We start from the raw sequence: 16,369 nt of genomic DNA, 5'->3' as shown, positions 1-16,369 counted from the left end.
ATAAGATCAATAAAATGCATTTAGAAAATAGACAGGGTGAATTTTCATTCCACCCAGATTTTAATGAATATTAAATGATGAAAAATGTACTAAATTGAAATATTTTCATCAAAAGACAAAGACTGACTAAAACAAAACATAAAGAATGTAAAAATTGCCCAAGTGTGAAATAGGTTCATCATCTGGCTTTATCTGATTCATGATGCAAAATGTGTGAATTAATTCTGCAACAACAACAAGAGCAACTGTTAGTCACTAAGGGTGTCACTGCAGGGCATTCACTAAAGCCCATGTGGAAATCAACAGAAATGTTGCCTGTTTGTCTTTTTATCTGATTTTTTTTCCTTGTACCCTACTGAAAAAAAGAGCACCATAGGTTGTGTTGCAAACATCCATCAAATACAAATGTGCAAACAATGGAGTGTGTCTAACAGCAACAGCATCATTGTACAACCATCTTCAAAACTGTTATTTTGCTGACCTCAAGATTTCAAAACACTCTTAAAAAATGTCAACTCTGTCACAGTGGACTGTCTCAAAGGCTTAACTCACCACAGATCTCAAATTATTGTCCTTCATCAGCTGGAGGGAGTTATTGTAGCATGAGGCAAGGTCATCTTTTTGAGACTGGCCCACATTTCCTCTGGCGATTGGGCCGACAGTATGGATCACATCTGGGAGAAGAAAAAAGAAAAAAGTAGAGCAGTTTATGTCTGTACACTGTCAAAACGTAAAGCTCTGTGTGTATAATTCATAATGTAAATACATGCCACTGTAGATAACACAAATTTCCAATTAAAACTGTGACACTGCTTAACACCAGGACAAATCCCACATGACAAACAAAAACAAAACAAAGCTTCTTGTCAGATCTTCAAAGGCAAGTCGTACAAGAGAATGACAAATAGAACTGTTTCAGAACTGCCGAGGATCATGGGAACGCATCCGCACATTCCCAATCCTACTGGGTCCAAAACAGCTTATTTTTCTGCAACGTTATCATGCTACATAAACAAGAGTCAAACAACAATGACAAGAACCAACAATGGAACAATGGGGCTGATTTGAACAAGCCAAAAAACTGCCCAAAATCAAGTACATTTATTCAGTTAATGAAATGGAAGAGCAGATAGAAAATCAATTACTCCATCCTTTTATCCTATCTATTCATATATTCATATCTGCTCAGAGCCGCCCTCCTGCTGCCTGTGCATAATAATGTGTTGGATTGTCAGTCAGTGGCGAGGCTGGTCTGAGGCGAGGAGGCTGGTTTAATTAAATCATTGCAGTGATGACAGGGGAGTTAAGGAAGCTACGCATGAGTCTGAGAGAGAAATAATCTAGCCCTTCCTGTCTGACTCCTCCAGGCCCTGTAAGGTGGGCGGCAGAGGGCAATTAATAACAATAAACAGGTCGCTTTGCTGGACCTGTTTACGTTGCTTTTGTAGCCCTCACTTCCTTTACAGTCAGCATTTTATAGCAGACGGCCAACACGCCACCTTTACAGAGTGCTCTACATAATTCAGAGATTATTATTATCTTATTTTATTCTATTAATCTATGTATTTGCGATATTACCAGGTGAAAAACCGGTCAATTAGAATTTTTGTTAAGGTGCAACCACAACAAGCGATAGGATGTTTTGCTAGTTGCTTGATTTCAATTCCTGCTGCATCATGCTAAGTAGCCATACTGAAATCTCATTGGTCCAAACCAAAAACTGTATATTAAATATCAAATATGTTTTGATTGGCTGCTATTGTGCTATATTACACATCACTTTTGCATTCAGTGTGAACAGATCATTTAATCTGGCACACATTGCTAGCCTCAGCTCTCACAACAGTACTAGTTCATTTGCAGCTTTATTATATTCAAGGGGAAATTACAAAAGGGCTAGTGAACGTGACAATACAGTACATTATAAAACGCAATAAACAAAAGATTAAAGGTACAATACAAATTATGGACTCTCTATCAAAATCAGTGTTTTAAATTACAAATGACTTAAAACATGTATAAAAACATATATTGTCTGAGCATGTACAGCAAGTATCACGCCTGATATCATAACAGCCTTAGGCCACATCCACACGAAGCCAGAGCTTTCCCTATCTGATCTTTCATGAATGTACACTTACAAATAAGTCAGATTTAATAAATGGTATGCGTATTTGGTGTGCTGTCCGAGGAGAGGGCTCCAAGCTCGGTATTTGGCCCGAACCCAGAGTACTCCCCCGTATTCCTGGCTGTGGTAGTTAGGCCCAGGCTGAGGAGTCAGGGTGGTGGAGGGATGCTGAAAACTGTCGAGGAATGTAGGTGAGTCAACTGTGTATATATATAAGCTTCCTCTCATGCTGACAGGATAGATATGGTAATTGCTGATAACGAGTTGATTGGATAGATCATTTGCAAGTGCTCCTCCCGAACTTTGTTAATAAAAAAAAAAAAATCCGAAACACAGCATCGTCTCAAGAAATATCTGCGTACACACAAAACCCCTGAAACAGACTTAAAACGATGTAGTATACATGCCAGACCAGTATGTGGCACTGTAATTCTGCCACAGAGATACACTAAAAACAGAGAAGAAGACTTGGAGCATGCACATAAACCTTGCACGCTGTATACAAACTTTAGTTAGGCTTAGAAATAAAGATTTACTTTAGTAAAGCTAATATGCTCAGTAGCTTCTGCAGCATGAACACAAGCATGTAGTCCTCCATTGTTGTTGTTGCTGTAATGTGACGTAGCAGTGTCTGACTAGGGTTGAGACATGGGGTGATGATATCATTGTTTCACAAAATAAACGGATTGGCTGTACACACCGTGTGCAAGGGCAAGGGTGTAGTTTTCAGATTTATCCACTCTGGGACCCTCCTCTTTATCAAAAAATAGTGGTTTCAGGCTCCCGAAATGCTGGATTCGTCTGGACGAAGCGCCGATACGATACAAAATTTTTACATGTATATCTAAACGCGTCTCCATGTGTACGGGCACTTAGCTTAGCTTTATTATGCTGCGTTCACACCAGACGCGACTTGCGCAAATAAATCGCGCTATTCGCGCGTACACTCAAAAAAATGATTCTAGCTGCTTGCTCAGTTTATTTAAATAAAATAAGCTGAACCAACACAAATCTTTAGTTTTTTACTTAATTGGCATTTGCACTCAATTGTATTATGTTAAATGAAATTAAATTTGCAAAATGTTAGGTTAACCTAAACCATTTGTGTTAGGACTACACAAATCATTTATGTTGCATTGATTGAAACTGGGCAGTGGATTTCTAGTTCCCAGCATGCTTTGCGTAGGGATAGATCGGGACAGTAAATGTTGAAATTAAGTGCTGTTTAATGTGTTTTTTAGGAAAGGGAAATACCTTTTAAAGTTTGATGTTCAGTTATATTTGACATTTAAAATAGTTTATGTTATGCCGATTTTTATGAGGTTACCATATGCTGAAGTGTAGACCTTGTGGTTAGGCTATGGGTGGCTACATGAAATAAATCTATGTTGTTCTCAACAAGCTTTAACTGTGCTAAAGCCAGTGATGAGAAGTTCTTTACCTGATCATTACATGCATGCTACAAATGTTTTGTAGAAAACTTGAGCAACTCTGCACAAGGGCACCAGTCTGAATTGCAATAGCACTGGTTGGATCAACAAGAGTGAATTATGTTCAGGAAACATTCACAGAATACGTCAAATGAAACTGGTGTGATCTCATTCAATTAGGATGAATTTTACTCATCAGTACAATTAACCTAGCTTAAGTTCAAATAAATCAGTTCAACTGTGTGGAAAGAGGTGTCATAATTGAATTAAGTTAGACCAACAAGTTATTTTTTTGAGTGTAGTTGGACTCTTGAACATTTTGAGTTTACTCGCTTCAATCGCGCGTGACATTCGCTTAATTCGCGTCATGAGAGGGGCTATCCCGCTCCTTTATGTGTCCCAGACTCTCCCACTGCTTTCTGCACACTTCCTCTGAATAAACACAACTTGTCAGTGGGGAAATAATTGTAAATTACAGCGAATAAGCTCAATTGGTCGTCTTTAGTTGGCTTGTAGTCTTAATATGTATATATGTATATATATATATATATATGTATATATATATATATATATATATATATATATATATATATATATATATATATATATATATATATATATATATATAGCTCAAATTGAGTAAAGACCGTTTTTTACAACTTATCAGATTGTCCGACCTCCTCACTCACTTTCTTTCAAACACGATCCTTTTTATTTCTGTTTCTATGAATGTATGAAGATGTACAGCGACGATGATTTTGTCCTCCATTGTTGTTTCGAATTTCTGCCTCAGCTCGCTACGTCACGTCACTACTAGAGCAAGCTCTTGATTGGTTAACGCAGCGCGGAAATTCGCCAAAGTTCTGATTTTTCAACTTGCATGATTCGCGCGAATCTCGCGTTAAGCTCGTCAAACGCCCAAATCGCTCAATTCGCGCCGCGTCATTCGCTCCGCTTCATTCGCGCAGGATGTCAATTCGTGTCTTTGCATTGACTTAACATGTAAATCACTCGCGCTTACCGCTTCATTCGCGTCCGGTGTGAACGCTTACAGTCATGATGTAAATGCAACAAGGATGAATGAGCCGAATTTTCCAGCTAATTCAAATCTGATCTAAATATAAGCTTATTGCTAATGACAAATTAGAGAAAAAAGAAACAGAGAAGTGCACCCTAAAAAAGTAGCTTTAAATACATCTAAATGTGTGGACGGATGGACAGATATTCTCTCTCTTGTTTATTGTAATGTCATGTTTTTATTATAATCATCTGTGTCTTTTATAAAGAGTTACTGTACCATAACCAAAGAACAGTTGTCAATGCGGTCATATTAAATGTACAGAGACGTGATATGTATAAATGACTATTTCCTGTACACATCTGTTCTGCTAAAGTATGTGTACAGAAAGGTTTGGGAACAAGGAGCATGTTTGCATTATTCAGTCAAAGATTTCTATCTTTAGTGGTTCGGCAAATGAGAGCTGGGAGTGTGAGGGGGAGCCTGAGAGCTTTTCTCATTACATAATCCTGTTCTTTATGAATAAAAGCTCAGTCAATTATTGATGTGTTCTCACCAGTTTTCATTTCAGTCCACCAATGACAAGTGCCTTTCAGGGTTTACACAGAGAGACACATTTCAGCAGCTTCTCTCTCTCTTAAAATGGGAAATTTCTAAGGAAGACATGCAGACAGTGTTATGGGGGGCACAAATAATGCTTAAGCGAATTATAAAACAGCCATCACAGTATTCACTCGGTGACCTTAAAGGACAAAATCCGAAAACCTCACTTAATGGCATATTAAAGATTAATAAGGTGTGTGCCTTTCATTTGACAGCACTTGCAATGCAATATTTGTACATCCATTACCTAAAGAAAAATGTTGGGTCGTTGGGAAACTCTCCTGAGACAAAATCAAGGCATATTTATTTTGCTTGACAGCGTACCGCATGTTGTTTTGAGTCTTACAGCACTTATATACACATAATGACAATGAGACAAGACAATACTCGCTGTGGTGATCTCTAGGGTCATGGCTACATCAGCAGTGTCGCTTAAACAGCATGCTGTCCGGGGTGTGTGTGATTTCTGGCCATAAGTGTGGCCCCTTAATGAGGCTGTAACTATATGAAATATCATCTCTCCCCATACCAGCAGGACCCTGCTAGCATGATGGGACCATAATATAGCCTACACTCAGTTGTTTTCTATGCATAATACATGAACCTCCGGACCACTAGAGCAACAATCCTTCAATTAGAGGATGGAGGACCAGAACAGACCATTTATGAATTCATGAAACTAAAGCTATGGCTGTAGAATGTGTGCATGATATCTACACATGTACAAATAATCAAGAGGTATTTTTCATTCCAAACAAGAAAGTGCATACTTGTTCCATTAGAACCCCATCTTTCAAAAAAAAAAAAATAAATAAATTATAGATGATATAGATTTAAGATGGTTCTGGTTCATGTATATGGTTCACATATATTTGTTTTCCCACAATCTTGTGAACAGAAATAAAAACCACAGTTGCCAAATGAAAAAAGAAAAAAAGAATAAATGAAAACCCCAAGATTTAAGTATTGATTCAGCATTAGCATTCATCTGCTGGTGTGTAAAACAAGACACGACTGAGACAACTGTAAAAATGGCCTAAAAACTACTGGCTTGACTATGCGATTAGACAGTGCTGAGATGAAAACAATCATTACTTTTACTTATGCATGAATAAGGGCATGTTGACAAAAGATTATTATTATTCTTGCTTGGCTAGCTCCAGAATGAATAAATGCAAATGTACACTAAGAAGATGCTTTTTTGATGGTCTATTCCTATTCTTTGCATTCACCTGGCAAACAAACAACACCCAGGAGAATATGTGCGTTTGGAGGAAACATTAAAAACAACAACAACAACGATGATTGACAAGTGATGTTTCCCTTCATCTCCATGTAGATTTTCACACTTAACCATCTCGGCTCTCTCAGCTGAGATGAGGATCACTGGTTCTCATAAGTTTGAGAAGGTATATGTGAATACAAATGCTATTGGAGGAGCATGGGACAAAATAGACCCTTTCAGACAAGTGTATAACCATGGTCGGAAAAGCGCGATTATTGTGCGAACTGTTGCCATTGTCAAATATTTGAAAAAGGAACCAACAAAATGAGCAAAATCGTGAACACATCAACCTTTGAATTCACAGAAAAGTGTTTATGTGTGTGTTCAGGGTTACTGGCAGGTCATGGACTCTGCTTTAGTAAGGAAGTCCACTATGCCCTGGAGATAAACTGGCAATCATAACCCGTAGCTGATGAGCTTCCCCGGCTGCCTTTTTTTCTCAACCATTTCCATTTGACTTATCTACTGTAATTTCCCACTTGAGGCACTGAGGTGGTCGTATAATTCACCTCATAAAGATATTTAGCCAGCTAGACTGACCAGCACTCACCAGTGAGGATAGGGAAAAAGAGCCATTATTCTGACTGAGCGATACCTGTGATTGTTTCTTTATGCTTCTGTTTGTGGGAAGTGTTTTCTCTCTATGGTTGCGTTTTAAGTGCTGACCGCTGAATGAACCCTGTGAAGGTACATGTTCAACAACAGTGATTGCAGAATCTCTCTCTATTAATAATTGCTATGTTTACATCAATTGCAGTAATCTGGTGCTTGGCTTACTTCTAAATACACTACAAACAGTTTCAGTCTAAAACCCTATTGATGTTTCTATTCTTAAACAGCATGGGGCAAACACATATGTGTGTATATATATATATATATATATATATATATATATATATATATATATATATATATATATATATATATATATATATATATTGGCGAGTATATGAAACGGTGTCAAAATAGTTTTAGCTGTGGTAAATTGGAACAGAGAATTGTGAATTTTCACTGGCATCTAAAAATTTGGTGTCATAACTTTCATGACACCAAAAAAAATATTTTAAAAAATATTTATGGCTGGTAAATTTTCTTAAGTCACCAGCCATTTAGGTTCAGCCTCAGACATCACGCCCACAGACCATTGGCTGAATGCCTGATGCATATGGCACACTTAACTAGAAACACTTCAGGATTTTTGAAGTCATCATCTGGTTGGATGAAATCCACAGGATGTCCAGGAAACAAGTATGTCACGTTCTTTAATGGTTTGTCTGGAAATAAATGCCGGCCGTGACGCCAAACACCCTTGTGGAAGAAGAATGCCGTCATGTTTACAACTCTGACAATGATGTGAAGTTCGCGGCTCCATTGTTGGATTAAATTTGCACAACATTCTTGAATAATTTATTAGATGCACGCTGGTCTGTTATTGTAGGGACATCAACTTTACATTTTCACATCCCCAAACATGACATGGAACAAAATAAACGAACTGTTTGCGGTACATGTCAGTGAAACGTCCCCACTGGGCGGTCCTTGACCAATGAAAGCTGCGATATTGTCCAGACCTTCTGCCGTCAGTCTGAAGGTCTGGCTATGTGAGACTACCAGCCATTGGCAGCAGTTGTGGAAAAAAGTTAGTTTTAGGCCTTGTATATATAATATATACAATATACATATATATGACAAAGCTGACTTGAGTAATGCTGCTTTGCCATAGCAGAAGTAAATTACATTTTAAAATATTTTAAAATGGAAAACATTAATTTTAAATTAATAATAAAATTAATTAATAATTAAGTAACAATGTGTCACAATATTATTGTTTTTACTGTCAAAGGCAGCCTTGGTGACCATAAGATGCTTCATTCAAAAACATTAAAAATTGTTACCGACCACATTTTGAATGGTAGTAAATTAATTTAAATTAATGAATTTAAAAAGGTAAATTTAAATGAAGCACTAAGGGGCGTTTTCTCGGACAGAGATTAAGCCTAGTCCTAGAATAAAATGGCCCTTTAAACAAGATTAACAGAAATCTGCTTTCTCTGTCATGGTTTAAAATACTCATAGACTTAGTATAGTCCAGAGTTTAATAAGCTGATTCCTGGAGGAAGTCTAGAGCTACTCCAGGACTAAATTGAGGCTTAAAGTAAACCTACCAGGAGGCAGGTTTAACTTCAGATTAATATTGTGACACATGTATTACTTGGATATATATCGATATTGATATACACTAATATTATATATATATATATATACACACTATATTGGTGCTGTTCACTTTATTTAAACAATTTTATTTTGATTTAACACCATTGTTTCTGGTTCAAATGTGATTGCTTCATGTTAAATTTACTTGAAATGGTTACTAGAACTCAGTTGATGTTTTCATTTTGAAATAACATGTTTCAGTCAAGTAACCCAATCAAGCAGGACTTTCACTTCCCATCATGCTTTGCACCGGGCTGAAGTGGGAGAGTAAATGTTTAAAAAGTGTTATTTTATGCATTTTTTAGAAAGATGAGAATATGGAGAGACTTCTTACTGTTTAATGTTCTATTATGTAAAAGTTTTTGTTATGATAGTGTTTTTTGAAGATTACCATTGTGGCTTGTGCTTGGGTTGAGGACCTGCTAACAACAATTGCTTTTTTTATATAATGAAGCAACCACTATGATAGTGCTTTGGATCAAACCAGTATCATTTCTAGACTGTCAACACCGATTATCCCATGTGTAAATAGTTATGTTTAGTTTGATACTATGTAAAGGACAAAACAAAAGCATTAATAATCATATGATTATTATATATATAGAATTTTTTTTTTTTTTTCACAGCTGATGTATTTTGCTTGCTTTAAAATAAATGTCTCTTGTTTAGTTAAGTTTTTGTATTGCCGTCTTTTTTTGCTGCCATTATTTTCCTTGGATTTGCTTCTGAGTTCCATGCAATGTTAAGCTTTTCTTGGTTCATTCCATGTTTTACAGGCAACCTCTCTCGTGCTAATTCAGATTTGCACAGTTGGTTTTAAATTAATCTTGTTTATTTTAATTCAAGACTCCATAGTCCAGGTTTTAGTAATCTGTACTTAATCTGTGTTTCAGAAAGCCATTTTTTAAACCACGATCAACTATTCTGGATCTAGGCCTATCCTGGCTTAATTTAAACCCTGTCCAGGAAACTGCCCCTAAATGTAAAACAGCTCTTTTGGGGTGTTAGAATAACCCAAAAGTGTTGAACGTTTACAATTTGATCTATTGAAGTCCATTTAACCATAGCGATTGTTAATATCGTCTTGCACGTCTGCAGTCTACATACTTACTATTCTATTCATGTGCCAGCCACAAATCGATGCACACAGATAATGCAACTTGTAACACGGAACCATGCATATTAATCCTGAATAATAAAAAGGTGTATGCAACTATTGTTCAGGCCTCCTCTCCGGCCATTAGCTGACAGCGTTGTTTGGATTGAACTAAAGCGTTCAAACAACTGCCAAAGCTTAGTCATGCAAATGAACACAGCTTCACTTATAACATCTTTTGTGTAAAGGGGACATTCCTCCTTTTTTCTCATCTCTGTTATTATATAGCAGTGTGGAATTTCATTTGCATAGATTTTAACAACCAAATAGATGGCAATAAATAAATAATTGAATGGGAAAAAAAAACAACAACAACAAAAAAAAAAAACACAGACACATACAAAGCAAGAGAGAAACTCACTGTCATCTCAAACTTGTCAATGCTGAAAGAAGTAAGAATGGAAAGGAGGGAAAAACGTCTCTCCGTACAGCCGTCAAGGATTCTTTTTACGGGAAGAGCAGATAAGAACACTGAAAAAAGGAGAGGCTCACTAGGTGTGGTGAGCAATCACCCTCAGGAAGATGTGTCTGCCCCGCACCTCAACTCAATCAACGGGAATAATGCATACAATCACTTCACAATGAGCCTGTCAAGGGCACTTACATAAGAGAATGGGCCCAGGGAGAGCGTACGGCATGGGCTCTGAATATGGATGCTTTTTTGCTCACTTTACTCGACTGACCTCTCAAGCATTTCTTCTCTTCAATGCCTCGTTCTAATCAAGCGAGCCGAGAGACTGTTTTATATGCGGCGGTCGCCGTGAGGACAGAGGTGCGGGCAGCGGGGACTTATCTTATTCCAGCGGACACAAGCCACCGCCCATGGGCTACCGTCAACAGCCATTAATAATGAAAAGCAGGGTCTCTCCCGGTGCTACGCTAGGAGGGCCGACTTCCTCTCCTTTCTTGCTGGAAACTCTGTGGGGAGGATGGAGACCAGAAAAGATATACTGTTTCAAAATCCGAGCACTGCGCTCGGTTTATCTCGAGGCATTATATCTGCTTTTAACATATATGTTAACGGCACCGTCCAACCGAAACCTGAACCACATGTTTTGTTAATACTCACAATGATAATGCGAGCCATCCGGGCTCTCTGAAAACATCGCCTGAGATCGATTTAACATTCGCGTATTGGATCCTTTGATGTGTGAATTTAACCTAAATGAAAGCCAAAGCAAACTGAGAAAAAAAGAAAGTGAGGTGGGTGAAAACAAGGGTGAGAACTTCAGCAGGAGGGCCTCCCGTCCGTCGCTTTGATGGGCTGCGTTTTTTAAAGCTCTACGGAGGCAGGACAGATCGTTCGTTCGGCACAGCCCCGTTCCCACGTTTCCTCCTTTACCGCCACAGCGTGCGACAGGTATGGCAGCTGGCGTCGGGATTGATCGTGAGGTACATCAAACGTCACCTTCAAACAGCCGGCTTGGGGGAGACTAGCACGGCTTCTGTTCTTACAGCCCCTTTGTAGCAAAAGATGCACCACCAAAGGGACGCGCACACATCAAAGAGATGAGACACCTTATTTAGATGTGTGAGCTGCTTAGGCAGAACTTGCACATAGTCTATGATTGCTATTTCTAGACTTCCCCACACAAATATTATTCTCTGTGCTGAAAACACTGTCATCAAAGGCAGAGGTAGAGATTTCGTATGACTTGAAGACTCTGAATATACAATACCGTTCAAAAGTTTGGGGTCAATAACTTTTTTTTTTTTTTTTGAGAAATTAAAGGGGTGGTTGATTATGATTGAACTTTTTTAACTTTAGTGTGTAATGTTGCTGTTTGAGCACAAAAATCATCTGCAAAGTTGCGACGCTCAAAGTTCAATGCAAAGGGAGATATTTTCTTTGAAAGAAATTGCTTTTTAAGGACTACAACAAATGGCTGGTAGGGACTACAACAAGCTTCTTCCCAGGTTAGTGACATCACTAACCCTAAAATTTACATAAACCCTGCCCCAGAGAACACGCAACAAAAGGGGTGAGGCCATGTTATTGCAATACAGTACATAACACAATTGCAATAGCATGTCATAAAAGCAAGATGCCAACATAAGTTATCACCGTAATTAAACTAAACTATACCTGTTCTATCTTCATGCAGCATATATTCTCTGACTCTGATCTTACAACAGTTCCCACATGAGCGATTTATAGATTATCATGACAGAATATGCTAATCGCAATCACTTTATGATCCCATATCAGCTACATAAATTAATCAACTAACCATTCAAAAACGTCCTGTTGCGTTCTACATGTTGTCACTTCTTCTTGAGTCTCTCCATCATTGTCCGACTCCGGTTTGAACATAAAAAGCTGAACAGTTTCTTGACATTTTCAGTGAGTCTGCGTCAGGTAATCGGAGCTGCTAACACGAGCTCTTGAAACTCCGCCCTCTGCTTAGGAGCAGCAGCTCATTTGCATTTAAAGGGACACACAAAAACAGAGCGTTTTTGCTCACCCTCAAAAAGCGGCAAATTTAACATGCTATAAAAAAAAATATATGTGAGGTATTTTGAGCTAAAACTTCACATACACACTCTGGGGACATCAGAGACTTATTTTACAGCTTGTACAAGTGCCATTATATGACCCCTTTAAAATGATCATTTAGCAAGGATGCATTAAATTAACCAAAAGTGACAGCAAAGACATTTATAATGCTACAAAAGATTTCAATTTCAAATAAATGCTACTCTTTTACTTTATATTCAACCAAGTATTAAGAAATAAAATACAAATATATAAATATGCAAATAAATAATAAATATACAAATATATCACAGTTTCCACAGAAATATTAAGCAGCACAACTGTTTTTAACACTGATAGTAATAAAGCATATTAGAATGATTTCTGAAGGATCATGTGACTCTGAAGACTGGAGTAATGTCTGTTTTCAGTTTTGCCATCACTTGAATACATTTTAAAATTCAATTTCACAATAAAACTGTTTTTACTGTGTTTTTACAACTTTTGTAGTGTATCTTGTAGAAGTTGCATGGACTATAATAATAATAATAATAATAATAATAATAATTTTGACTCTCAACAAGTAGTCAATATGAACCGTTGAATAAAAAGATAAAAAAAAAAATAAAAATAAAAAAAGTATTCCATGGAAGAATAATAATAAAAAAAATAAAAAAAAACTTTCTTTAAAGAAAGGTGGAAAGATCAGGTTTTTGTACATTTTGTAATTAAAATTTTAATGAATATATTCCTTTATCATACAACTTAACTTAAGATATTCTGAACACCTTTCCGTTTCCTCTTAGATGGGCATAGTAAATAATTAAGCTCAGTGCTTGTTTTGATGACCTCCATGTCTCTATTTTGATGACAGTTGTGGTTAGGGACTGCGCCAACTCTGGGGCCCGGGTCCCCGATGAACTAGAGCACACTTCTGAGAGAATGAGAATGAAGACTAATTAAGATATCCCAACAGCAGATTAAACAATGACAGGGCAGACAGGCACTTCCACTGAATCCACAATCCAAACTCCACCTGCAACCTCATGCTTGAGAGCAGACAGATAAAAGCTCAGGAGAAATACAGGATCTTGCGGCAGGTGACAGTGATGTAGCAATGAGAAACAACAAATGCACTGAAAAACACGAAGGATTTTCAAAGCTAATGCTACTTTTGGCACATTAACACAACTTACTGCATTTTACACTATCATTACTTTTAAGGGGGCACCTGCTCATTCATCGTGGTGCATTTAAAGCTTAGTTAATTTGGGGGAGAAATGAGGCTCAGATGATGGATTGGAAAGGCAAAATTAGATCTATTAGAATTCAGAGGAACCGGCAGACAATAATCAAAGTACTTTCATCCTACTTGGTGCAATTATCTTTGCACTTAAGAATCAACAAAGCACGTAATGACTTTCAATGCAAGTTGTGAGGTGAAGTCAGCCATCACAGCACGTAATGGGTTAACAGACTGCTAACTTGCTGACTGGATTGTTGGCATATTAGAGGAGCATGCGCACAGATACGTTCTGTTTGATAATATTTGACTTTGAATCTCCGTTCAACCATTTCAGGCACCACAAGAAAAATTCTACTGCAGAAAAATCTTTTCACTGTGTTCAAATCTACACCAAGACATTGTCAACAAAAGGCTTTTCTCACAGCATGAAACCATTTCATTTTTCAGCATTTTTTTTTTTCTGTTAACTCTCAAAGAGAACGGTCAATCCAAGCCACATGCAGGATTTGATTTGTAAAACCTGACTGTGAAGCTAAGACAACTGTAGCACTACATATGGTTAACAAGAAGAATCAGAAGAAGAACAAGATTTATTGTCTGGAGCTAATCCAAACAATAAATAAGAAAGTAGAGTGGATGCAGTGTAGCATCACACAAAAGCAAGATTTCAGTTACCAATGCCATTGTAGAAATGAGCTAGAGTCCAACAATGGTTAAATTACTCAAATGAGTAGTACAAAATGGTCATGTGATCTCAACAGGGCAGCCCTCATGACTAAATACTCCTTGATCTTTTATAGTAACGTATGGGTGAAAATAAATAAAAATATAAATAAATAAAATGAATTAAATAAAATGATTGAATTTTTTTGGCTGTTACATTTATTCTACATTTACAGATCTCAGTTCTTTAAGAATGCACATATTTTGGCCATGACACCAGATAGTTGATCTCTTAAAAGAAGATGAGAAGCTTTCGTTTTTCCTAAATAGCCTGGGTTTAATGGCAGATTTCTTCAGCAGAATGGATTAGGTATGACAGCTCATGTAAGGCTCTCCCATGTTAAACCATGGAATGGTTGACCTGAATCTAGGGAGAGGTTAAATGTTGCCATGTGCTGTACGAGCACACCGCCAACTACTCAGCGCTCTGTATCCTCTAAAACAGACACTGCATTGCCTTTGCACTTAAAAACAGACACTGCATTGCCTTTGCACTTGTGAAGCAGAAACCAATGAACCAGCAAAAGCGGCTTTTAATAATGCCAATAATCATGTTCTTAATAGGCCAAAATCCTGATCGTAAAAGGCATTGTTAGACCATTTTACTGCTCTGTTTTATGCAGGAAGGAAAATCGAGTCCCAGAATTCCATGGATCTGTAACAGGCCCTTCATTTCTTTAATATCTTTCAAAACAAATCACTTACCACAACACAAATGTGGCTGTTTATATAAGCTGTAGCCAGACTGCAATTAGCACCTTCAAAAACGAACAACCCCCCAGAGAATTAAGGGTATTTTAAAAATCAGAGTTGCAAAATGACTGGAACAGTAACACTGCATGCAGAGACACGTGCACACAAGCAGTGTGACAGTCGTACACAAAGAAGAGTGTATTGATTCAATGTAGAAGGGAAGATGGGTGCGTAAAATAGTCTGAAACATGAAATAATGCCATGCATGAGCAGATGTGACAGCTAGTCCCATCTTTCACACTTAAAATAGACAGCCGGCTCAACACTGACGAGACGTGTTATTATTGATTGCCAGTCAATCATCATAACATGAAAAATACACATCTGACACGTGACTTTCATAAATCTACTTCTTCGAGCGGTAGATGCTGGTTAAGAAACGATATATATATATATATATATATATATATATATATATATATATATATATATATATATATATAAAATGTAATATTTACACAACATCTAAGGTAATATTAAATAAATATACAAGTATAAATAAATAAAACTATCTACATTTATTTAATATACACTACTGGTCAAAAGTTTTTGAACTGTAAGATTTTTTAATGTTTTTAAACAATGTCTCTGCTCCCCAAAGCTTCATTTATTTGATTCAAAATACAGCAAAAACAGTAATATTGTGAAATATTTTTACAATTTAAAATTACTGTTTTCTATTTGAATATATTTTAAAATGCAATTTATTTCTGTGCTGCAAAGCGTGATTTTCAGCATCATTACTTTAGTCTTCAGTGTCACGTGATCCTTCAGAAATTAAAGAAATTAATACTTCTATTCAGCAAGGATGCATTAAATTGATCAAAAGTAACATGAATTTGAATTTACCTCAGCATAGTTGAATAGCAAGAGTTCAGTACATGGAAAAGACATACATTGAGTTTCAAACTCCATTGCTTCCTCTTTCTTATGTAAATCTCATTTGTTTAAAAGACTTCCGGAAAACACGTGGATCTCAACATAACACCGACTGTTACATAACAGTCGGGGTGTACGCCCCAATATTTGCATATGCCAGCCCATGTTCCCAACATTATGAAAGGCATTAGACAAGGGCAGCCAGTAACGTCTGGATCTGCACAGGTGAATCATCAGACTAGGTAAGCAAGAACAACAGTGAAAAATGGCAGATGGAGCAATAATAACTGACATGATCCATGATAGCATGATATTTTTAGTGATATTTGTAAATTGTCTATCTAAATGTTTCGTTAGCATGTTGCTAATGTACTGTTAAATGAGGTTAAAGTTACCATCGTTTCTTACTGAATTCACGGAGACAAGAGCCGTCGCTATTTTCATTTTTAAACACT

The 16,369-nt window shown here is 37.1% G+C and overlaps 1 protein-coding gene across 16 annotated transcripts in view; it reads right to left on the bottom strand.

The window, feature by feature from the left end:
- Nucleotides 1-16,369, bottom strand: part of macrod2 (mono-ADP ribosylhydrolase 2) — a 634,638-nt gene that overhangs the window by 227,336 nt on the left and 390,933 nt on the right. For all 16 annotated transcript variants that reach the window (XM_048205395.1, XM_048205400.1, XM_048205403.1 and 13 more), the window contains one exon: nucleotides 553-674. In XM_048205395.1, coding sequence (XP_048061352.1) covers nucleotides 553-674 — 122 coding nt within the window. The remainder of the gene's footprint in view (nucleotides 1-552; nucleotides 675-16,369) is intronic.

The sequence above is a fragment of the Megalobrama amblycephala genome, linkage group LG10 (assembly GCF_018812025.1).
Source record: "Megalobrama amblycephala isolate DHTTF-2021 linkage group LG10, ASM1881202v1, whole genome shotgun sequence".
In the NCBI taxonomy this organism is placed as follows: Eukaryota; Metazoa; Chordata; class Actinopteri; order Cypriniformes; family Xenocyprididae; genus Megalobrama; species Megalobrama amblycephala.
This window is presented reverse-complemented; position numbering and strand designations above follow the sequence as displayed.